Source organism: Electrona antarctica, assembly GCF_951216825.1.
Source record: "Electrona antarctica genome assembly, chromosome: 1".
Lineage (NCBI taxonomy): Eukaryota > Metazoa > Chordata > Actinopteri > Myctophiformes > Myctophidae > Electrona > Electrona antarctica.
Window position 1 is genome coordinate 13,328,098 of NC_136806.1, and position 24,805 is coordinate 13,352,902.

The 24,805-nt window shown below is 42.5% G+C and overlaps 2 protein-coding genes across 3 annotated transcripts in view; both read left to right on the forward strand.

Annotated features, from left to right (window-relative positions):
- LOC306925795 (xenotropic and polytropic retrovirus receptor 1 homolog) overlaps nt 1-13,285 on the forward strand; it is a 60,876-nt gene extending 47,591 nt beyond the window's left edge. Inside the window, exons 13-16 of the mRNA XM_079504872.1 lie at nt 49-212; nt 1,516-1,655; nt 2,846-3,067; nt 5,563-13,285. Of these exons, the coding sequence (XP_079360998.1) occupies nt 49-212; nt 1,516-1,655; nt 2,846-3,067; nt 5,563-5,617 (581 nt within the window). The 3' untranslated portion in view covers nt 5,618-13,285. The remainder of the gene's footprint in view (nt 1-48; nt 213-1,515; nt 1,656-2,845; nt 3,068-5,562) is intronic.
- A 1,753-nt stretch (nt 13,286-15,038) lies between these two features.
- Nucleotides 15,039-24,496, forward strand: ttpa (tocopherol (alpha) transfer protein). 2 transcript variants are annotated; one of them, XM_079511284.1, is made up of 6 exons: nt 15,039-15,324; nt 16,235-16,388; nt 20,148-20,341; nt 21,143-21,253; nt 22,884-23,128; nt 23,177-24,496. In XM_079511284.1, the coding sequence occupies exons 1-6, from the start codon at nt 15,058-15,060 to the stop codon at nt 23,310-23,312; spliced, it is 1,107 nt and encodes a 368-aa protein (XP_079367410.1). In that variant the 5' UTR covers nt 15,039-15,057; the 3' UTR covers nt 23,313-24,496. The 2 variants fall into 2 exon arrangements, with proteins under 2 accessions (XP_079367410.1, XP_079367409.1); XM_079511283.1 differs by having other exon boundaries at nt 22,884-24,496.
- Nucleotides 24,497-24,805: the final 309 nt, after the last annotated feature.

Consider the following 24,805-nt stretch of genomic DNA (forward strand, 5'->3'; position numbering starts at 1 on the left):
GGTTAACCTTGTTGAACGCATCGTGCCGTTCTTGTCTGCACCCTCCAGACACTCATCCAGACGGCGAGATCTTCTTCTACTTGCTCATCGGCTGCTCCATCGTCAGCTCTTGTTACACCCTCATCTGGGACCTGAAGATGGACTGGGGCCTGTTCGACCGAAACGCCGGAGAGAACACCTTCCTCAGAGAGGAGATCGTTTACCCACAAAAGGTAATTAACCTATTACTAGCCCTTACCCGTTGTGAGATATTGCCCCCTCCCCCCCTTGTGGCCGCTGGGGGTACTGCGCCCTGGGTGCGTTTTCGCATTTTTTTATTCACTAATAAATTCATTATTAATTTATAATTTGTTAAATTGGAAAAAGGGCTTCGTTAAGACCTCCATATTATTATGGTCAATGCCTGTGTGAAAAGTGGGAGCGATTGATGCAGGCGGTGAGGAGATAACGCGGTGTTTCTGACAGACATTCAGACAGACAGACAGACCTTGACTGAATTATAGTATGATGACCTGAGGCCGATCCTACAGATCTCTTATAAAAACAGTTTTCTGAAAGAATCTTATGTTGCCATATCAGTGGTGCTCAAACTGTTTCAAGGAGCAGCCAAAATTATATGTATTTGTCCCCCCCTCCCCCCCATCTCAAAATATTTAGTTCCAGGAACCCCCAGGAGCAAAGATTTTATGTTAAAAATGTTCACTCAAAATATATACAGTATAATTATTTGCACACATTTTCCCATAGCCAAAGTATAAAATGTGTACAGAGGGAGAGAGAGATGTAGTGAAGATGACCGTGTACTGTCTTCACAGTTTGTTTTAACAGCGGGCGAGCATCGGCCGACACATCGCCTAATCGGTATCGGGCGAAAAGATGAATTATTTGTATCTTTTCGAGCGACATTCCTCCGCCCACTTTTCGACTGGTCGCCGGGTCCCATAGACAAATAATGCACTTCCGGAAAATTCGCCTGGCTGTCGCCCGCTGTTAAAACGTACTGCTAGGGCTCATTTCTTCTTGTCAAATTCCTACAGTATATAGGGAGGCAGACTAAGTCCCTGCCCACCACCACGGAGGTTGTGGGTTCAAATCCAATGTGGTGCAACCGGCTTTGTTGGACGTCTATGTGAACATGCAGGCCTGAAAGAACACATCCTTTCCAGCGCTGGAAACCGATTGCGCCTCCCTGTTGGTGCCCTATTGTTTTTTTGTGGGGGGGTTAAGATCTTGGCCATGTTTGTTCACACTTTGCCTGCATTCTGTGTCTCTGTCCCTCTGTCTTTGTGTGCTCCCGTCTGTCTGTCTGTCCCTCTGTCTTTGTCCCTCTGTCTTTGTGTGCTCCTGTCTGTCTGTCTGTCCCTCTGTCTTTGCGTGCTCCTGTCTCTGTCCCTGTCTTTGTGTGCTCCTGTCTGTCTGTCTGTCCCTCTGTCTTTGCGTGCTCCTGTCTGTCTGTCCCTCTGTCTTTGCTGCTCCTGTCTCTCTGTCCCTTTGTCTTTGCGTCTGTCCCACTAGGCGTATTACTACGGTGCCATAGTGGAGGACATGTTGCTGCGGTTCTCCTGGACGATGACTCTGACCCTAACCACAGTGTTTCGTTACCCAGGCCTGTCTGACATACTGGCTACTGTGCTGGCCCCGATGGAGGTATTCAGGTACGCGCACACACTCGCTTACATATACATATATGTATGTGTATATGTACACATACATATACACATATATATATATATATATATATATATATATATATATATATATATATATATAATTATTATTTTTCTGGGGAACTGTCATTTAAACAATCTGCTTTGATGACAGGAAAATAAATACTTTTTGTCTGTTAACAATCATTCCTGGGATTCCTTCAAAATAGGAGCTCTGGGGTGAAACAATCCGGGAAAAAAACGGAGAAATATTTTGCTAGCTTACCTTGCTCTCGATTTCATTTATACGATACATGATCCAAAAAGTGTTCATATTTTGAACGAGAGGCGGATGAGGAGCAGAAATGAAGCGCTAGTATATCCATCAGATCAAAACCACGGAGAGCGCCCTGGATTAGGAGAGACGAGGCATTCTTTCTGCCACACTAACAGGCTAGTGAACGGGAAGCTAATATGACCATAGAGCGAAGCGTACGGTGGCCGAGAGTCCGATAAAAAAAGGAAAAAATTCTGAATATTCTTCTCTCGCCTGATATCATTGAGGATGCGCTATGCGTCGGCGTCGGTTGGATTTGCTATGACGTTTCCAGACGTCCTATGGATGGAATGTGTTTTTTGCACATTTTATGTTCTAGGAAGGGTGAAATGGCTGCACATTGTGACATCACTACAAAATTATGAATACATGCTTATATAAATGTTTAAATATTTTTAATTAAAGTAATTATTTTGCTTTGGAAGTATGATTTCAGCAGCGAGTGATGCAGTAATGCATAAAAGATAGAATTGTAAAATGCGGCCATGTAGAAATGTGTTTTCTACTAACCTTTGAAGAATCACCCACTTGTAAAGGTAGCTCCTTTTCGCGATCGTTCGCCTTAAAATAACGTGGTCGCTTTTCCAATTGTCGGGTAACAGCCCAAAAAGTCCTTAAATTGTCATTTCACTGTCTTTTGGAGACCCCTAAAACATCACGTGGGGACCCACAGGGTGAGAACCACCAAGGGGCACTGGTTTAACGACTATATTAGAGGAAAAAAAGACTTACTTTACTCTTCGACTTTATTTTATTTTCTCTGTGTTGCGTGGTTGTTTTGCTGTGTGTCTCTCTCCGGTGTGTAGTTTTTGCATACGAATCCATCCAATCACATTGACTCTCCTCCTCCTCCTCCTCCCAGGCGTTTCGTGTGGAACTTCTTCCGCCTGGAGAACGAGCACCTGAACAACTGCGGTGAGTTCAGGGCCGTGAGGGACATCAGCGTGGCTCCGCTCAACGCAGACGACCAGACGCTGCTGGAGCAGATGATGGACCAGGAGGACGGCGTCAGGAACCGGCAGGGCAAGAAGAGCTGGAAGAGGAGCTACAGCATGAGCCTGCGCAGGCCGCGGCTAGCGTCGCAGTGAGTCACACCGACTGTGCTTTGGAAATAACCTGAGCATTCGTTGCACGCAGCCAGTGTCAACTTGCAGAGTCATTATTGTTCCAGTAGAATTTTAATTTAATTTTGGTCAGTACACCCAAATGGCTCCTGTCAAAGTCTTTAGTCATAGACGCAAGTGGATGTTCACTTATTGCACGCTTCCTCTGTGTGTGATAAAGTTCTGGAAAGGCAGAGCAATTAGATCCCACAGAAAGATAGTGTTTCAATAAAGGGTATTGTAATAATTCACAAAATTAACCAATGGGTTCAGTGATGTCTGCACAAGATAATTGTATTTTACTGTGGATAGTAATTGTATTGAGTCAGAGCCAGCTTGTGATAATCAATCTTCAGATGCAAACTGCTGTAGGGAGATAAGTAAGTAGCCTTGCCGAGCCATGAGGCCCATAGGGCAGGAGCCTATCTCCTGTTTCTGTAGCGTGAGGCAGCTTGATGTACAAGTACACCCCCTGAACATGACGCTATTATGTCGCAGGGACTTACCCCCAATCCAACCCTTGATGCTGAGTGTCAAGCAGGGAGGCATTGGGTCCCATTTTTAGAGTCTTTGGTATGACCCGGCCGGGGATTGAACCCCGACCTCCCAGTCTCAGGGCGGACACTCTAACCACAAGGCCACTGAGCTGGTATGGGAGGCTGTAGGGAGATAATCTTGGCTAAAGGATCCAGAGCCGTAGAGTTACGACAACTCCGTTCACTTCATTTGGCTTCAGTCCAATGGCGGCTCTGGGCTCTTCTACATGGACTTCTATACAGTCCCACCCCCTTTCATGACAACGAGAGACCCGGAAAATAATTCCCCGTTCATTTTCCTCAGACTTTTCAAAAAGTATTTATTTAAAGACGTTTACACTGCGGACAAAGCCAACTCGAGTTGTGACAAATCATGACAATGATTAACACTATTTTTTTGGCCGATCAAATAATTAGAAAGAGAGAAAGAAAGAAAGAAAGAGAGAAAGAGAAAAAAAGGCAGGTTACAACACTTTGTTTTGTTTTTCTTCTTACAAAGTTATGTACAAGAAAACCTACCCATTCCATTTCTCCTCTCTATTTCCTGTTCCAAGTGTGTCTTATGTACCGGTAACTATTTCCAGCAAAGGGATAATAATTATTTTGGTCATTAGATCTTGTTGAGCTGGTCAGTTTGAAAGTAGCTCTCAGGTCAAAAAAGGTGTGGGCACCTCTGCAGTATGGTGTATGTAGCGTAAGGTTTCTGAACGGTCCACAGCCCACTTCTTAGACACAGAGCAAGTAGACAGAAATGGTACCCTTTTAAAATGAGGATCAATTATATGAAGATTAGCCCATTTTGGGCGGGAACCCCTTTCGGTGTATTAAGCATTACGTTATACTTTAGCTATTGAAAAATAGCAGATCTACAAGCTCGAGCTTGAAAGGTCTGCTATTTTTGGAAAATCGTGAAAATGTGGCACAAATCTTTGAATATATATTATTTCAGAGCGAACGTGTTTAACTCAAATCTTTGCTTCTGGAGGGTCCCTGGAACTACATATTTTGAGATCGGCGGCCAATTACATATAATCTTGGGGCTCCTTGACATGAAATTGTTGATCACCACTGACACAGAAACATAGGTTGTTTAGAAAACTTTAGAAGACATTTTGTAGAATCGTCCTCAGGTCTAAATGGGATAGGGTGAAAAGGGTTGACATGATGAGACCGCCTTTTGACGCCTTCTGGTCCAAACGCCCAAAGCGCAGAGATCGCCTTTTGAGTTTTTTTTTAAACATACATTTATTTCGGTTCACAACTGTATTCTCTACGCGCTCGTAACACTCCGGTTCGGGTGCGATGAAAATAATAATAATTAAGTGAAAATGTATGCTGTCTAGTGTCTACTCTATGGGAATGCAATTTTTAGATTCGTAATATCTCAGATTCTTCTTTTTGGATCAAAACCAGCTTGATTTGCTCCTCATTTCTCTAAACGATATGATCGGCGATTACAAAATGTATGTTTTGGGTGAATTTGCGGGACCTGTTAGTACATAGCGATTATTCAAAATATTAGGGTTCCTCATAGAGAATTAACTAGTGGCGGAGTACACAATTCAGACACGCTGTTGGCGGTAAATGAGATTCTGCAAATGCAGTTTTCTCAAAAAAGCATGTTGCTAAATCAACTTTATTCATTCAAAATGATATGTATTTGACCACCGACCCCCATCTCAAAATATTTTGTTCCAGGAACCCCCCAGAAGCAAAGATTTGAGTTAAAAACGTTTCTCTAAATCTTCGTGACATGCCACAAGCTGGTAGATTTTGCAGCAGCTATTTTCGAATAGCCAAAGTATAAAATATGGTTAAAGTGGTTCAAATAAAAGACGCTTTCTCGGTTTTAATGGGTTGAGGAAACTTCTTTATGAATATGCATATTATTGTGTCGGTCACAACATAACACATAATGTCGTCTCTGCTGCCCTCTGTAGGTCAAAGACTCGCGACACCAAGGTCCTGATCGACGACACAGACGATGACTCCTGACATCAGGCCACGCCTCTCGCATGGGTGCAGAATTTATTCAAAGGAAATTCTGCGTGCTAACAAAGGAATTACCCAGCGAGTCGGGCGTTGAAAACTTTGAAGAAAGAAAAAAACACCCAAAGGATGGGTGTTGAACTCATCATACATACCTCCACCCTGTCTTATCCCCCAACGCTATACGCTCTCACCCTGGGGTCAGAACTTGATCAAAAAGGAGGAAGTCAGACATATTAGAAATACCCAATGAGATGGGTAGCAAAAGCTCCTGACACACCTTCCACTATCCTTTCCCCTTAGACGTATTCAGGGATTGGGGGGGTTCGGTTGGCGTACACGCGTCACATAACCTTCGTTGGAGGTGTGCAGAACTCGAGACACACCCTCCTTAACCTTTACTCTCTAGAGGAGAGAACATCCGCCTCCTAATCCCATCCCTACTCCTCCTCCTCCTGGCCATTGGTTGGTTCGACCAGCCTCTTCATCATCATAGGCTTGAACCTCTTCATTGACGAGAAGGAAAATGGGGGGGGGGGGGGGTTCAAACTTAAAATGCTGTCCGAGCAGACAGGCCAAACAAACGGAAAATAAATATGTGTACCTACCTATACTCTACTCCTCGTAGCCAGACACTATTGACCCAGGGATGGGTGTAGAACTTGCAAGCTATTCTTTCTCGGTGGGCCTAGAACCTTTTTTGCTCGCAATCCCAATAACTCCCAAGCGGCTCAGAAGAACCTTGCAACCCTTCTTCCTACCCCCCCTTCCTCGTTGAGCTTGTAGGGTTTTTTTCATAGAAGTTGTAACCTGCTCTACGGACTCTCTCCACCTCACTTGTTGTGATGACGTGGCTCAATATTCAACAAAATGGTTGGCACGCTGGACCATTTATTAGGCCTCCAAGCATTTTTATCATTTTATTTTTATTTTAAGATTATGAAGAGGCGTACACTCACGTGTCAATCCCGTAAACGCTTTGGTGGCCACCTAGTGGCGAAACCCTGCAATCTTCATGAATCCGTCACTCATATGGATCTTGATCCCCTCAATGATCACATCTGTCAGGTTTTTATTAAGTAACTGATCGATGCCATGTGACAGGCATGCCCCGCCCTCTTATCTTCAGCTTGTCCAATCACATTGTCACACAGCTGCCTACCTGCACCTTATATGCTTTAGAGACACACACACAAGACTTGAACTCTTTAAATAGAAAGAGTAGCTAACTTTGAGAAGAAAACAAGAGAGAGAGAGAAATGCCTATTCCAATATGCACACACAAACATAGACGATGGTTTTATTTCATTTTACTTTTTATTTTTATTTGCTCATGGACATGCAAAGTGGAGTGAAAACCTTATTTTCAACATGAGTTGAGTTTCCACATGGGAAGGATTACAAAAAAGAAGAAGAAAAACGAACACACACATATAATGTGTGTGAATATGGTTGTACATATGCAAAGGACCAAGGAGGGAGAGGTTCCATTTTCTTGCAGATGGAGAACTGTCTCAATAATTAATATAAAATATTATTGAAAAGAAAAAAATAACGAAAAATACAAAAAAAAAAAAACTTTAATCTCCTGAGCTTTGACTGTGAGGACCAGCAGTCATACCGTTTGATCAGCCAATCAGCTGGGAAGGAATTTTATTTTATTTCATTTTAAAATCTCTCTGGACAAGTATGAAGATAATTGTAAATTTTCTCCTGTGTCCCTGTCGCCACATGTGAAGAAAAAAAACAATATTTTCCATGGAAGGTTTAGTTTATTTGTTGAATGTATACTATTTATGTATGGGTGGAAAACATACTCGGCTGCCCCTGTTCATCAGCTGGTCACTTTTTTTCAAAAGCATTTAATACATGAATTAAGCCTAATTCTTGACTAAACTTGCAATGTAATATCTATTGAGAGCTGCTACTAGTCCAGGGGTGGGTTGCAACAACAGGGCTTAACGCCTCTTCTGAAACTAAAGTCGGTCTCAACTCGGCATTCTAACCTAATGGTTAGGCTGCTTGCACCGTCTCGGGCTTAAGCCTTCGACCGCAGCAGTCGTAAAGTCAAAGTTTAGGTCTTTGGGCCTAAACTTAATTCTGAAAATGCCTTCTCTCGTGCATTTAATGACATAACTGCAGGAGCATTATATTCTGATAATGTTTTAGCTTTCTTAGAGTGCATGTCAGTCTTTATAAACGGGACATGTTATCCAATCTTTGTCAACTGGAATAATTAATTAATCTCAATTTTAATTAACAATGAAAGAAATCCATGTACCCACAGATGACAAGACATGCATCAGATTCAGAACTGTTTTCTCGTTTTAACCAAATTAATTTAATTGAACCATTTGAATGGTTATCACTATAGTAGCCAAATGAAAAACTAAGGCTGTTCTATGTTGCTGCATGAAGCACTGGATTACTACATTATAGGCATTCATAGGGATGCACAATGCTAAGACCGGATGTAGATAAGACTAGGCATAGGTCTGGTTGGTGCAACCGACATAATGTCCGCTCTAAAGACTGGTCTTAAGAGCGACTTAGCAGTTGGGACTGGGTGCCGTAAACGTTTGTGCAGCCGGATCAGGGGCATAATTTATGTCTGTGAACCCTGTCCTGTTGTGAATTAGAAACGCCTAAATGACAGAATAAGACAGAGTCCAGGTGATTCTGTCAGCTGATTCTTGGTGGTGTAAAAAAAAAGAAAAGAAAAAACCTGTGGGAGCTCATTTTAGATGTGTCTAATACATTGTACCCCATAACACTTGGTTTTGGGGTACAAACGGCTACATCCAATATGTCTTAAAATCAGTTGATTTCAATACACTCATGCTAGTATATTTTGGTATACAACCTGTTATAGTTTTACACATCTCATTTTGAGATGTTGTCGTTCTGTGTTCAGCGTTCGATACAACCTCAGTCACCAATTAAATTATTGATTTGACCAATAATTGTTCTCAACCACATCACCTGCATTATAGTATGTATCTAGTTTGGATGCATGACTAGAGATTAACAACTGCAGTCCGTATACTACCGTACATGTTGTTAAAAGTCTTTTATAGTCGACTAATTACTGAAGTACTTGACAGAACATTTCTGCCCAAAGAAAACACATTCAACCTGATGTCCCTATTTTAGGGAATGTTATTATTTTGACAAAAACAAATGTCAAACCTTTTCAGACGTCAGCTGATCTACAAGCTCACGGTGTGACGTGAGGCTGTAGATACAGGCGGCTATTTTTTGCTTTGTGTCATATTAGACTTACGTGACCAAGTCTACAGCTGTGGTGAGTGTCTCCAGACCTTGTCTTCTGTTTCCATATTATACACGCAGGTTTGGAACATATTCCTTTCATCAGGTTGTGTTGTGGTCTTGACATTGGTTAAAATGATGTTACGTGCAATGCACATAATGTAATTGCGTGCACATTGTGCACCTGGTTCTCCTTTGGGTTTTGATCTTGATGATGTGGATCTATTATGTTTTTTTTAATCTTGCCTTCACTTGAAGACAACCATTTTGCGTCCCGCCTCGTTAGAACTTAACGTGAGGGATGCAAAGTGGTGTAAAACAAAAGGCATTTATAAAACAAACAAAACTCTCAGGAAGTTCTGATTCAACAAAAAGTTCCTTTCCTTTTGTTTCCTTACATTACATTCATTGGCAAGGCGCAATAACATTAAAATGTATCCCTCAACCGCAGCCAATAATATTCGAGTTAATCAGTAGACAGTGACCAGTCAGAGATATGTGTAAGGGTTATGTGCAACCTAATGCCAAATTTGATAGTTCAATTTTCTTTACATGCAGTTAGTTCTGCCGTTGCTTGCTAAAGGAGTTTCTATGCCTAGGTCTTAATGATGAATGTCCATAGTTTGCCAATGCTGAGGTTTCAGGTTTTTATTCCTATACTTCTACGAGATGGCTCTTTTCGGAGCTTGCCAATATTTGAACATTCCAATGAGGGCTAAGCTTAACTTCACTTCACTTCAATACATGATTTAATTGTTAATATATTTATAATATTTACCATATTCCACAATGTCCTTCCCAGCAAGTTTGCGGCCTCTGATATAACCAGAGTTTTGAGGGGGGAGGGGAGTGAATCCCTGACCTTTGATCGAGAAGGCAGAGCGCTGTAGCTGGCTGTCTGTACGTTGTCACATGTTGTCACAAGATTTAGCTGTATTGATGACAGACATGATGCTGAGCGAGCACTGTTCTTAGCTAGCAGATATCAGCACATGTCAATTATCTAGATGTTGCTTCACGTTTCGCCACTGGAAACCTTTGAGTAGCGTACGGTAACATGCACGCACACTGTAGACCGGTTGTTCTCAGAGTGGGTTTTTTTAAGGGGTTGTCCCCGGCTAAATTATAGATGGATAGGAATCAGTGGCGTTGTAATGCATACCAAACTGGGAGTCCTTGAAATAAAATAAAATAAACACTGCTGAAGACAGGACTTCCTTTTTTTTGTTTTTAACCTTTTCTGTTTTCAGATAAATGTGTGTAGACAGACAGGAGACCAAGGGCAAAGAGAGAGGAGCATAATGGTTTGACCAATAACTGTCTCTCTGACATTTTTACTTTCTATTTTTAATACATCATCCTTGTTTTATTTTTGATAGGGTTAGGGGGGTAGGCACGGCAACATCTTTCATTCAGTACTATATATCTCCATGCAAACCTTACATGCATACCAATTTCCATGTATGAGAAACAAACATTCCATCCAAAGAAGACACAGGGTATTGTCATCAGGGACTTTTTATTTGTTGTGTGTGTTCTTAGCATGCAGTAGACGGTGGCCAGAAGATGGGTGGATGGAGATATGATGCGTGTCATCGTAGCCCACAGAGAGTCCTGCTTCCTTTACTTTTATTTTTTACCATTCAGACGGCACACCCTTGACTTCCTAACCGCGAAAGGTCGTTTTGACATTCCAAGAATGTTTCATTGTGTTGAACTGCGTTGGCTTGCAGAGGGAAAGCCTTCCAATCGCAAGTACGTGAAGAAGTGCGCTTTACATACCAAATTAAATGCAGTCAAATATACAAGTATTTGGGACTGATCTGTGTTTTCAGATTTTTTTTATGTTTTTAAGAAAAGAACAGCCTAAACACGCAATCCTATTCTGGGGCTGAACATTTGGCAAAAATAGATCTACAAGCTCATATGAGCCTGTAGATGAAGAGATTTCAGTGAAGAGATTATAGACAAATCCATGGAGCAGTGCCCTGTAGGCCAGGTATCACCAGTGCTACGCTTAATGGTACGCCGCAGCTATGAGGCACCCCTCTGGATTTGTCTATAGAGCCGACCCCTGTCGCCTGTTCTCATATATGTTGGCATTTATTGACCATGTTAAAAGAGTGACACCATCATTACCTCAGTGTCCCAGTACTTGTGGTTTTGACTGTATACCACTAAAGCTTTAAACCGTGTTCACACGCTCTTTCTGTTGATCACTCTACGTCCTCTGTAGAACTACCTGAGAGTTTTAGTACTTCAGCTCTACATTCAAATCCATTGTCAATTTCATGATCTCATGTCGAGACCACTAGTTGTTAAAACATCTCTGTACAATCGATATATTGACTCAAGATGAAAATGAATTCATGTGGTTGTTGCATATTCATCTTATCTGAAAAGGAAACCAAACAAAAACAATGTTTCTGCCCATTGCAGCTTTTTCTACATGCCGTCATTTAAGACCAACACAATATATTGACTGAAATCACATTTGTTATATTATAATATTGGCACCAGAATGTAGTTCCAGTATGTAAATCTGAGTTGTTTGATCACAGGTCAATCTTAGAATTTTAGATAAGCGAAGAGCCAATGTTCTTTTGTTTTACTCTCTCTTGATCCACAGTGCAATAAGGATTTAACATCAAAGACTGACGGGGCCGGGGGGGAGAGAGAGCAGTTTGTGTCAATAGTCTTTATTGGACTGTTTTCAAAGTGAGATCTGGTGGGAAGGAAAGCTGGGGCCATGTTCTGTTTTATTTTTTATTTCACATTCCAAATGTTGCCTCGTGCCCCTGAGTGCAGTGGAGAAGACACATGCAATTATAAATACCATGTTCCCCATTCCAAATCCCTACCACACTGCTTTGATGTGAAGATGTGTGTACTATCAAACATACGGATACACCTAAATCCTAGGATTTATTTGCCAAGGGACTTTGACCCCGCTGGCTCCTATCCTTGCAATGCTCCCAGATGTCAATCAGATAGACGCCTGTAAAGGATCAGCTGTGGGATATGCATTTCCACAGAGCATGGACCAAATGGATGTTCTTTCAGAATGTCATGGAAAGATGTTTTTATTTTCTTCATATTGCTGGGCATTCAAGGCAACTGGCTTGGTTTGGACGTACCTGACCTCAGAAGTTCAAACTTAACCATCGTGTCCCTTTTCTTGCGGTTCCAGATTTACAAACTCACAATGTGTCGTGTTGCGATATTTTTGTAGATCGGTTATTTTCGGCGGAGATATGTAGTTTAGATGGGGGACGGAAAGGTGCCTAGTATAGACCCCTGGGGAACTCTGTCAACTAAGTATATAGGGGCTATAATTAGGCCCTATGTACTTAGTTGACTGGACTATGAAAACCCTATATTTCATATAGGGTTTCATTAGCTAAGGAGACGTCCGAGTTTCAACTGGGCTACTGCAAATTACCACTAAGCATGTGTTTGTTTATATCCTGTTCCAAAACATCTTAGTTTCCAGTTGTCATGATGAACCATGATCTGAACACTTGCTATTCTTGACTGAACTTCAAACACAAATGTTTCATGTTCCCTGCTTTGTGCGGGGCTATAATTTCATGTTCCCCGCTTTGTGCAGGGCTATAATTGTGTGCACTGTTGTGTCTACTCTGGATCAATGACATGTATTCACCATTGCAGGCCAATTGTCTCGGATTAGCACTGTGGTTCTAAGATCCTTTATGTACAGGCCCAGCAGGGGTGTCAAAAATACTAACCACGTTCAACCTGGTGGCTCTAGTTTAGGCATGTCATTAAAAGCAAATTAAAAAAAAGTCATAATCTATAAACTAAACAAACTAGCAGATCTACAACGTGTTGAGATAGGTTATTTAGGTCATGCTGGGGATTGTTCAGCTGGTTTTGAGAAATGGACACAAATGGAACATGGATCAAGAGAGTTTACGTCTCAAACAGGTGAAGGACGTTCCTCGTCAATCTTAAATTATAACAATCGTCTATAGCCTATAGGGTTCAAATTGGGTCACAGTACTAGTATGAATTTATTACTGAAGGCTTGAACCATGTTTCTGGAATAAGAGATTACCTTTGCTCAGTGAAGCACGCCTATGGGAGTCCTGGTCCTGGACCCACGTGACTCGGTGGACGGACGACCGATCGAACACAGATGTTTTGATCCACGTTCCGATGTTACTGTGGACTAGTGGCCCAGAGCTGTTGATTATACAATATATTTTATAATGAATAATGTTGATTATATGTGTTGTATAATCGGTGGTGACTGTGCAGTGGGTGTTGTTGTCATGTATGTACAGTAGCAGTGTTACGCTACGGAGGTGCCTGGTACACCACCCTTTCCCTGTTACACTTTTACAGTAAAAACACAAACTATAAAGATCAGTGTTTTCAGAGTTTTTTTTGTTTGTTTGTTTCTTAACTTACTTTACAACAGAGCAAAGCCCAAACCACACAACTGTTTTTTTAAGGTAGACCACACCAATACAACTCAAAACCCTTTGTTGTGGTTTGGGCTTAAGAGTGAATGCACTGATTGATATTTCACAGAAAGCTGTTTAGGACAGGGGTCGTTGAGGGGGTCCTCAGTTACTGGGGAGGGGGGGGGGGGGGCTGCAGTTTTTTTGTGATTGGAATGTATTTTTACATTAACCACTTGAACCCTAGCATCCCTATTCTGAGTACACCTGTGTGAACTGAGTGGTGCAATCCTCCACCCCCCCCCCCCCCCCCCCCCTCTCTCTCTCTCTCTCTCTCTGTCTCTCATTAGCAGGCAACAGTGCACTATCTCTCTCTCTCTCTGTTTCTGGCACAACAGCGCCACGTTTGCCCCTACTGGTACTCATAGGCACATAGGTGAACGAACACATAGGTTAACACAGACATTGCTGTTCCTTGGAGTGGTTGCACCACTCAAAAAAATTGCTATTTCCAGCGACGGGGTTTGGTGTAGAGGGTGCAGTGGTTCCCAAACATTTTCATGTCAAGGACCCCCAAATTGACACTAATTAGCCTGCGGACCCCCATTTGAAAAGACATGCCAGGGACCCCCATAAGAGAAGATTTTGACGGCTCCAGCAGTGATTCTCAACCAGTTTAATTTCAAGGACCCCCAGTTTGACATGCATTTAGGCTACGGACCCCCATTTAAAGGCATTTATATCTCTGGGACCCCAATTTATATTGTAAAATCAATGTTAATCTAACTCTAAGAGTGTACAAATGGAACCAAATGGACCTGTTCAGGTCCATTTTGTTCTATTTGTACACTCTCAGAGTTACAGACCCACAAGGGTCCATTTGGTTCCAAACTATCATTTAGCTGGGGACCCCCTGGAACTCCCTCAAGGACCCCTGGGGGTCCCCGGACCACACTTTGGGAACCACTGTCCTCTCCTGTTCCACTCTACATTGACAAACGTAATGGCACGTGTTGACCAGTGGGTGGCAGTAGAAGCCTAAAAGCTCCTGAACAGTGGACGCTGCTTTCAAGTGTTTTCAGTCTAGTCATGTTGAGGCTTATTGGTGGACAATTCATTTATTTTATTTAATGATGTCACGGACACGGACAACAATGATATATTGAGATAAATATTAGCCTTCACTCACTCAATTACTTGTCTGATTTCTTAATTACTTGTTTTACACACGCCTTCCTTGGATGTGCAACGAAACTATTTTCAATCTCAAATGTCAGAATCGATATATACATCTACGACAGTCTAAATATTAGGCTATGGCATGTGCACAGTTAGCTCTGGTCCATAGCTCTAATCTAATGCATTGCATTACATTTCTAAATTAAACGCATTAGAGCTATGGACCAGAGCTAGTCTGCACACCTACCTTACACAGCCCTGTCAGAGTATCTGAAATACCTGTAGGCTATGATTTTATTCAGGGCCATAAAAATGTAAAGATCACTGCAAATATTAACCAATGTAGATGAATATTGAATAACAATATGGTAATATTAGACTAATGATGCTATGCTTAGGGGTTGGCTTGGCTGTCTATTGGGTTATTTATTATGATACACATTACACAACGAGAGAGAGAGACGAGCGCTCTTTTTTCTGTCTCTAGACCTAGCCTACTATACCGCCCCCTTTCTCTTTAAAGTTTGCTCTGGGTTACAGTATAACTTCGGCCCTGTTTATGCCACGATTATGAAATGCAAGGTGATGATCGGCACAGCAGCAGCCGTCATGAGCGTTAGCGCTGCCGAGCAGGCGGCCGGGGAGAACAGACGCCTGTCGGGATCCGAACTGAACGAGTTGCCGCTGGACTCCAGCCTGGTCAGACCGCATGTGGCCCGGATGAGACAAGCGGCGCAGGCGGAGCTGCAGGCGGAGGACAACACGCCGGACTTCTCGGACCAATTCCTGGTCAAGTTTCTGCGGGCTAGAGACTTTGACGCGGAGCCGGCGTTAAAGGTGATCTGGTCTGGATCTCATACATCACATCACACGGACTGACACAGCTACAAAAACATGTTTCACGCTCGGCCGCTTTATTGGTTTTAAATAATAATGCGAGCAGCCTGCAGCGAGACATACTTGGGGACCTTGCCAAGTCTGTATAAAAGGGGGGCAGCCAACATTCAGTGTGCCACTGAGTTTTTCTTTTTGCAGCCTATAATGTATTATGTAGGTCGTAATTAACAGTTTGCCTAAATTGTTTCTTGACCCAATTGTTCTACAGAGCAAATAAACTCTCAACAACTTCATTCACCCACACAAACAAAAAGCACAACACTATTAATTATTTAATATACAAAACATATTTTTAATGTATGTTTTATATGTTTTTGTACAAAACATTGCTTGGCAAGGAGTTGCAATTATTTATCAAACCATCCTAGCACATTAGATTTGTAGGCCTATGTGTATATATTTTCTTTTTTCACCACATAAATGTGTAATCTTTCTTATTGATCTATCCAAAAAAAAGGTTAAAATGATTCATATCAACCTGTTAACCAGGAGGAGACAACTAAATGACTGGCTGATTATTGACTTCATGCTGGCTTGGTGTTTATTTGTTATGAGTAAGCTTGTGACTATGATGATACCTACTGTAGGCTATGTGTACGAGAGGTGAAGATTTCTCGGCAGTCAGAGAACAACCAGGACTTGTGTTGGAATGCAGAAGTAATGTAATGTAGCAATTTGCTGATTGACTATTATCTGCCTGACTGATTATTGACTATTGACAGTGTGTAAGTTAGTGGATAACGTCTGACATTAGAGCTATGTACCAGAGGTCCAGAGCTAAGGCTATTTATCTCAGTCCGTCCGTCCATCCATCTATCCATCTGAATGAATCTCCACCTCTTCTCTCCAGCTGTTACTAAACTACCAGCGGTGGCGCAGACAGAGTCCAGAGATCAGCACCAGCCTGTCTCCAACTTCAGTTCTTGGTCTCCTAAACAATGGTTACCACGCGGTGCTCCCCCAGAGGGACCACGGCGGCAGCAGGGTGCTGGTGTACCGGATCGGTGAGTTAGTGTAGTGTGTGTGTTCTGTGGATCAGATCAGATTACTGTCGCCCTAATCTCCAATAAGTGGCACAGATGGTGGTGTGCTGAGATCAGATTCTAAAAATGTCTTCTACATCCTGACAGTTTTCTGAAAAAGCTATGTTTCTATGTCAGTCGTTCTTCGATTTTTCAAAAATAGCAGACCTACAAGCTCGTAGCACGCCACTCGGTGGCGCGCTATGAGCTTGTAGATCTGCTATTTTTCAATAGCTAAAGCATAACATAATGCTAACACCAAAAGGGGTTCCCGCCCAAAATGGGTTAATGGGCGACCATCTCTAAGGCCTAGTCTAGAGGTCTCCATATAACCTTGGGGTGGTGGGCGAGGATCCGTCGAGCCGCAGGCGCGGAGAACATTATGCCAACATACAGCGATGTGTTACACACAACATTCTAGAGTTTATTACACACACACACAGAGGAATATATACAGTAGGACAGTGGATCTATGATGTCCCTAGTAGATTATGGAAGCCATGATAAGAACAGAATGAGCAGGAACACGCATGCATCTCATATCATATTGTACGTACAGTCAGTCCCTCTGATGATAGACAAATCATCATGTCATGGTTATCAATTATGCTTATGCAGATAAATGTGTTGTCACTGAGTCAGGCAGCTGAGGCTGTATCATAACGGATGGCAAAATGTTGAGTTGAGTTGGGTTTAGCCGCCCTTATTGCTTGACAATACTCTTTTGCAAGACAAATTCCATGGAATAAATCCAAGGCATGACAGAATGTCAAAGTAAATTAAAGTTCTCACTTGAAGAAATGGGGGGGAAATGTTATTTTGTGTTTCATTTGTTGAAACATTTTTACTAGTATTAATTATTTAGTTAGACTGAATATAGGCCAAAGTGCTGTCCTGTGTTTTTCCACGAGTCACCTTTGTCCACAATGGAAATGGTCCAATAATTGCTTGGTGGTGATAAGAAATGACCGCAGAGAGGCTACAGAAGTTGTAAATAGTCAGTCAACCATCAATAGACAAACCACACTGATTCTGACTGTATCATGCAAACAATAGAATGTCCCCACTGGGGATCAATCAGGTTTTATCATGTCCTTGCTATCCTACTTTTTTATAAATTAGCTGCTATGTCTGCACTTTTGAGCAAATAAAAGCCACAAGAAGGGAGGCAGACGGTTCTGATTGACTATAGTTTTGCATACAGTAGATTCTCCAAGTGTCGGTAGCTCTCAGTTGCAGTTAATATGTTCCAGCCGTCAGCACTATTTTCATGGTCACTGTGGATTGATTTCTTGTTTCTGGGTGTAATTCATCCATGATATGTCATACTGTATGGCTTCATGATATGTTCAGACAGTCTCTGGATATGATAGAAACAACAACATGCCACTTCACGCTGGCTTGGTGTTTATTTGTTATGAGTAAGCTTGTGACTATGATGATACCTACTGTAGGCTATGTGTACGAGAGGTACACATAGGTTTCTCGGCAGTCAGAGAACAACCAGGACTTGTGTTGGAATGCAGAAGTAATGTAATGTAGCAATTTGCTTCTCTCTTGACGCACTCAAGTGTCTCTGACTTAATTTACCTCAACTTCCTGATTGAGCCAGAGATCTAATCAAGCCACAATATAATGGACAAACAGGATTTTTCTTTATAATTTGTCGATCTCATGTTGTGTTTATAGCTATATCTCGTGTTGTGTTTACAGCAGACTCATCACTCAAATGTGCACTTGCAGTTTGGGCAACTCCAAAGCAAACTCCACATGTCCCAACATTGTATTTACCTGCCATAGTGTCAACCCCTTACCCCTGTGTCGGATCTGTGGTTAGACTGGCATATTCACCGATACCGATATGACCCGATATGACGAATAAGGGCCGATCCGATACTTTTCCCGATACAGATACAGTATCGGGACATCTCTAATAATTAAACATCCAGGCAGCTATTATGAAGGTTACCCCCTTTGCTTTCATTATACTTTCTTAGTCTCAGTTACTCCTTTATCTCAGCAGTTATTTGTTGATTGATCAGATTATCTGTCTTATAGTTGCTATCATAAGTCCTCAAGCCAGACAACTCTTCCACAATCTTCAAATGCTAAAGAGAGTCTATTAATAATAATATATAATGAAAGCTCAGATTTATATAGTGCTTTTCAAAGTACCCAAAGTCGCTTTACATAAAGAAAAGGAAGGAACCAACTTTGTGAAGAAAAAAAACATATGAAGAAAGCTTAAGCATGGGTTGTTGAGACATCCTAACTTATTAACTAGACCTCAGCTGGGAAAAGCTATCTTGAGGGCAGAGGGCATGTTTTATATGGTTGGGGAGTCGGGGACTGGGAGCGCATTCCAGAGGGAGGGGGCAGCAACAGAAAAAGCCCAGTCCCCCAGGTACAGGTACGGTTCTACTCAGACTTGGCGACCTCCAAGAGTTTGGCTTCACCTGATGTGGAACAGGAGGGGACATAATGTGTAAGGTCCTTCCCCACCAAACAGACTTGTTCAGTTCAGACGTCCAAACATCCAAGACTACTTCAAGTAGTCAGCCCTGAAACATGACGAGCAGACTAGAGGTCCACTCTACAGTGTCATATTTAGCCCTCATCACTAACTACCACATGGCTATCGACGGCTTCCGACCGAACATGCTCGCCTCGGTTCTTCATCAACGGGTTACGACCAGTCGGCACAGCGATATCGACGGGAGCATGGCGGCAGGCGACTCATTCAGACACTTTCCAACTGCTTCTGCGGCCGACCGCCGGTGCGGTCTGGAGCTAACTTTAGAGAAGATCAGAGAGATAGGGGGAGACAGATTATTGAGTGCCTTGCAGGTGGTGAACAGGATTTTGTAGTTGATTGATAGGAGCCAGTGTAGATGGTGGAGGATGGATGTAATATGGTCTCTGGAGCAGGTACTGGCCTAGGAGTATAGTCTGTATAACTACACCTTGTAAAAGTCTCAAACAGGTCTGCTATTCAGACCTGCAGGGTATTCGACCAGTTAGTGTTCACGAAAATGTAATTTAAAACTAATCTTTCTTAATTGCATTTTCTCCTAAGCAGCCAGCTAGACAGGCTTTGACTAATTTGATATCCAGTAGGACTTATTTAATATTTGCGCGACTGCAAAGCGAAAGGGAAATGGGCGGTTATTTTCTTAGCATTTTCAGTGCTTCCATTGTATAGACTGTTAGCCTTCCATCCATTGTACAGACTGTCCACAGACGGAAACATCTGTGTGAGCCAACAGTCTCCTGAGAGTACTGACAGTCTTTGCAGAGAACAGTGGACAAACATGGATAGGAGCCACATAGTTTGGGTGTTATAGTGGCTCAGCAGGCAGAGTGGCAGTTTGGTAACCAGAATGTTCCCGGTTCACCCCCAGAGTTAATGTAGAAGTAAGCAAGTGAGCAAGACACTGAACCCCAAATTGTTCCCGATGAGCAGGACGGTTGAATGTTAAGGCACATTGAAAAGCGCCTTGGATAAAGGCACTATATAAATGCACCATTTATCATTTATTTAACTAACGTGTGTGTGTGTGTGTGTGTGTGTGTGTGTGTGTGTGTGTGTGTGTGTGTGTGTGTGTGTGTGTGTGTGTGTGTGTGTGTGTGTGTGTGTGTGTGTGTGTGTGTGTGTGTGTGTGTGTGTGTGTGTGTGTGTGTGTGTGTGTGTGTGTGCACGCGTTCGTGCGTGCGTGCGCGTGTCCGTGTGCGTCTCTTTAGGTAAGTGGAACCCCAAAGAGTGGTCAGCCTTCCAGGTGTTCAGCATCAGCATGATGACATCAGAGCTCATCTCCAGGGAGGCAGAGACCCAGAGGCGGGGCCTAAAGGTCATATTTGACCTGGAGGGGTGGAGCTTCAGCCACGCCATCCAGTTTAACCCCTCCCTCGCCAGGAAGATATCCTCTGTGCTCATGGTAACGCTGCTAACCATAGTGTACTATTGACTACGCCATACATGAGCAACTGGCGGGCCAGGGGCCACATACGGCCCCCACCTTCACTTAATGCAGCCCACAGTATAATATCGGAAAACTGATATAATATTGATTTCAGCTGTTACAGTTTCTAAGATGCAAATTATGACTCGCTTTGCAAACATGACTCGCTTTAATTACTTGAGTCTAAATTAGTAGCTTAATGAGTAGTATTAAAATGTTTTATAAATAGCTAATAAAATGTATCGAGTTCGATGCGTTTTGAGCTTGTAGATCTGCTATTTTTGCTACGACAGTAATATGCAATATGGCCCTGTGGAACTATAGTGACCCTCTCCATCTTCAAAGTTGAGTACCCGGCTAACTAACCAGAGTGTACTCATGTTATGGCGTGCTAACCAGCTGTGTATGATCACTAACTCCACATTTAGGAAATATGATGTTTTTTATAGTCTGTGTCTGTGGTAATTGATCGATGGACATAGACTGTTACAGGGGGGCTGCCCGTTACATTAGTCTGACAGACCATTATTCCGGCTGGAGAAAAACGGTGTCATCGCTAGGGACACAAGCATCAGTAAGCATGCAGGAACCGGAAAGTCTGGCGTGGCATTGTGAAATCTATGATCTCGACCGCGGTTGATGATGATGATGTGTGTGTGCGTGTGCGTGTGCGTGTGCGTGTGCGTGTGTGTGTGTGTGTGTGTGTGTGTGTGTGTGTGTGTGTGTGTGTGTGTGTGTGTGTGTGTGTGCACGTGTGCGTGTGCGTGCGTGCTCCAGGACTCCTTCCCTCTGAAGGTGAGAGGGATCCACTTGATCAACGAGCCGATGTTCTTCCAGCCGGTCTTCGCCATGCTCCGCCCCTTCCTCTCAGACAAGATCAGATCCAGGGTCAGTATGGGCTGTCAATCACTGATGATGTTCATTCAACAGATGTCATTTGTGACCCTGTTGACACCTTAAGTCACTTTTAAATGACAACTTTGTTGGTTTTCTACCCAAATCTGGTTGTTCTACTGTTGAGGAGGGGGCCATGGAATTATGACTAAACCGACGTCCCACAAAGTTTTTCAAAGGGTTTTGTCTGTCTTCTCGAGCCTCCAAATGTAAAACACATTGTAGAAATATGTAGTGTTATGTAGGCGGCGGTGTTTTTTCCAGTGCTTAGGGGGGCGAGCCATCGACGCGCAAAACAGAAGTGGCATGCCCTCTTCACAGCAGAACGAGAGGATGCAGAGTTTTAAGCAAAGTTGCCCTTTAATGTCAGGCAGTGAAATTATTATACTAATTAATAAATGTTTTTATAATCGTCACAGTACCTCCCCCGCTTGGATGGTTAGAGCGGTGCGATTACATACAAAGTCAATGCAAAGACGAGAATTGCGCGAACAGGCGTGGCGCGACCTGGCGAAACCCACAAACCCAGGCGAATATATATACAGGTCTAATTCCTCATGGGGGCTGGAGCCCCGCCACCCCCACAGAGTCTCTGTCACTGATTGCAGTAATCTGACAAGACATAGATATGAATGGTACACACAGTACACTGGTTATCCATGCTAATGTATTTATGGCTGGCAACGATTGTTGTTGTGTTAAATGCATGGTTGAAGTTTGTCATTTTTCACAGTCATATTGCTCCTTTATATTATATAATACACCATCTAATAAAACAGACATGACCTTAAACTGGAACAGTGATTCTCAACCTGTGGTACTAATAGCACTGGTGGTACATGAGCCCCCCTCTTGTGGTACACAGAGGAGTCGCCCAAAAAAGAAGAAAAAAGACAAAAGTGGAATGAAATATTTATATTACTCCAGGTAATTCTTCTGTTCTGACCAAGCAATTGGTTGAAATAGGCTCTCCAGCCGTGCTGAAATGAGCATGACAGCACACCTAGCCGTTAATAGAAGATTTGAGAACAGATTAATCACATTAGAAATATCACCAGTTGTGCTGATTAGACAGAGTTTCTTCAGAGCAGCAGCATTATTGGCAAACACAAAACAATTCAAGGAATAAATAAAATTTCCCTCCTGTGTAAACTGTGCATAGCTGAATACGCTCCTGTATTTTAACATCAGTTAGAGTTATTATTGATTGATTTGATTGATTGAAGTATTTATTAACAGTTTGCAGAATTACAGTACATTTCAAGCACAACTCAATACAAAAACTGTTAACTGTGAGTGGACGACACCATAAAGCATTGCACTTGTTTACAAGAGGGTCCACCGTTTTCAATTCATCATAACATTTAGAGACGTACAAATATACACTTCTATATAGCCAAAAACAGGAAATCATCATAAAGGAGGTAAAAAGGGGGGAAAAACATATACAGTGAGGGGAAAAGGGGTGGGTGGGGGAATCAGATTTTACGGGGGCCAGTTTCTAATTTTCGAAGTTTCGAATGATTATGGTGGTACTTGGAGAGACAGATGTTTTCTGAGGTGGTACGTGGTATAAAAATGTTGAGAACCCCTGCTCTAGATTCTGTGTCTCTCCCTCTATTAGATCCATATGCATGGACGCGGCTTCGTTGACACACTGACCGATTTCTTCGCCATATCCCTCTTACCTCCGGAACTGGGAGGGGACGGCCCCGGCATCGAGGACGCGTGTCGGGAGTGGACCAATCAGCTCCTTCAGTCCGAGGGTCTCCTGGAGCAGATCGCCGTGCACGCCACGGGCGACGTCGCCACGACTCCCAGCCTGTTCCACCATCCCAACGACGCCACCGTCCCCTCCTCCAGTTCACCGTTCCATCCCAACGACACAAGCAGAGACGCCACAGTCTCCTCCCATAGTTCACTGTTACATCCCAACGACACAAGCAGAGACGCCACAGTCTCCTCCCATAGTTCACTGTTACATCATCCCAACGACACAAGCAGAGACGCCACAGTCTCCCATAGTTCACAGATCCCATTGTCTGAAGGGTAGCTGGTGGTGGCCATGCACTTGTGCATATATACGGTAGCCTGAGCTAACGTGTCTAGAGGGTGGCGGGTCGCGGCAGAGATTTGCACACGCCCTGATTGGATCTCACCGATCTGTCAGTCACCCCCGGCCCCTCCTCCCCCCCCTAGTGCAGACCTAGACCAGAGAGGCCAATGCGTTCCTCCAGGCTTCCATTTTTTGCACCGACGAAAATGAAAGCCTGGTAGGCTATACAGTAATGTATGTTCTTTAGACTGATGTTAACGCCACAGAATGGGCTCACTCAACCACGCTTCACACAATATTTTGTCCTTAAGTGGTCTTGTGCACACACGGCTGTCATGTGGTGCAATGTTGTAGTGATCACACTGTAGCGAGAGGCTAGAAATGCACTGTGACGAGAAGAGAGGGGATCACATGAAAAATGTTTCACTCTCAAAGGACACGGCTGATGGTTGCAGATGAGTAACAGCCTGTCCCTTTTCTCTGTCATCCATCCATCCATCCATCCATCCATCCATCCATCCATCCATCCATCCATCCATCCAAACCTAACCATCCATCCAGCTATCTGTACTTTTACAGAAGCATAGTCATTGTTTTAACATAGCTATTGTTCCCATTTGGGGGAGGATGTTTTTCTTTTCTTTTCTTTTTTTTACTCGACAGTGTTACTAGTTTTTGCACTTTTATGGAAAATTAAGAGATGTTTTTAATTGAAAATCATGTGCCTTTTTTAACTGAAATGTTTACAGGCGTATAGCTATGACCTTAGCTGTGTTCTAGTGTGCCTATTTCTATGTTGATTCTAGGATACAGCAAGGTTAGTCATCAGAAAAGTATTAGCAAAGAATGTGTATACATTGTATAAATATTTTGTTTTAACAAATTGCTATTGTGAAAAGTTTGTATTTTCAAAGACAAGATTTCCACTTTTTTAACATGTTTTCTTTCTTACATTTGGCATTTATGTCCAGTTACATTAGTATGGGTTCTGATTATATCTCTTGAGTAAACCTTTTAAACTTTAAATTAAACTGAACGGAAAGTCAATAGATTTGTGAAGTTCTTTGTTTTAAATATTAAAATCACAGGACGAGACTATAACTATGAAAGTAAAATTAACTAAAAATCCCTGAATATATTTCACAGTGTATATGTCAACAATACGTGTAGACTATATAATATTCAAGGTTCAAGGTCTTTATTAATGTCCCAGAAGGGCAATTGTGTTTACAGCAACAATAATATACTGTACAGCAATGTATTAATTGACCTTCATTTTACATAGATGTGAATAGCTTGGTTGAGAGACACATTGAATTGCATTTCAAAATGCTTAAAAGGCCAGATAATTTTGACTCGATAACCTCAAAACATAATTGCCCAACACAATGTTACATTATATTGAGTCTCACTAGTTAATCTGCTTTACTACATAATGACACTTCGTCTTTTTATTTCTCCCTCTCTGCATTGTTTATTCTTCACTCCTT

Excerpts from the sequence above, each read along its gene's own strand:
- ttpa (XM_079511283.1), top strand. The coding sequence starts at position 15,058 with ATGAAATGCAAGGTGATGATCGGCACAGCAGCAGCCGTCATGAGCGTT. Across the intron at positions 15,325-16,234 it reads ACGCGGAGCCGGCGTTAAAG|CTGTTACTAAACTACCAGCG; the intron begins GTGATCTGGTCT and ends TCTTCTCTCCAG. Across the intron at positions 16,389-20,147 it reads GGTGCTGGTGTACCGGATCG|GTAAGTGGAACCCCAAAGAG; the intron begins GTGAGTTAGTGT and ends GCGTCTCTTTAG.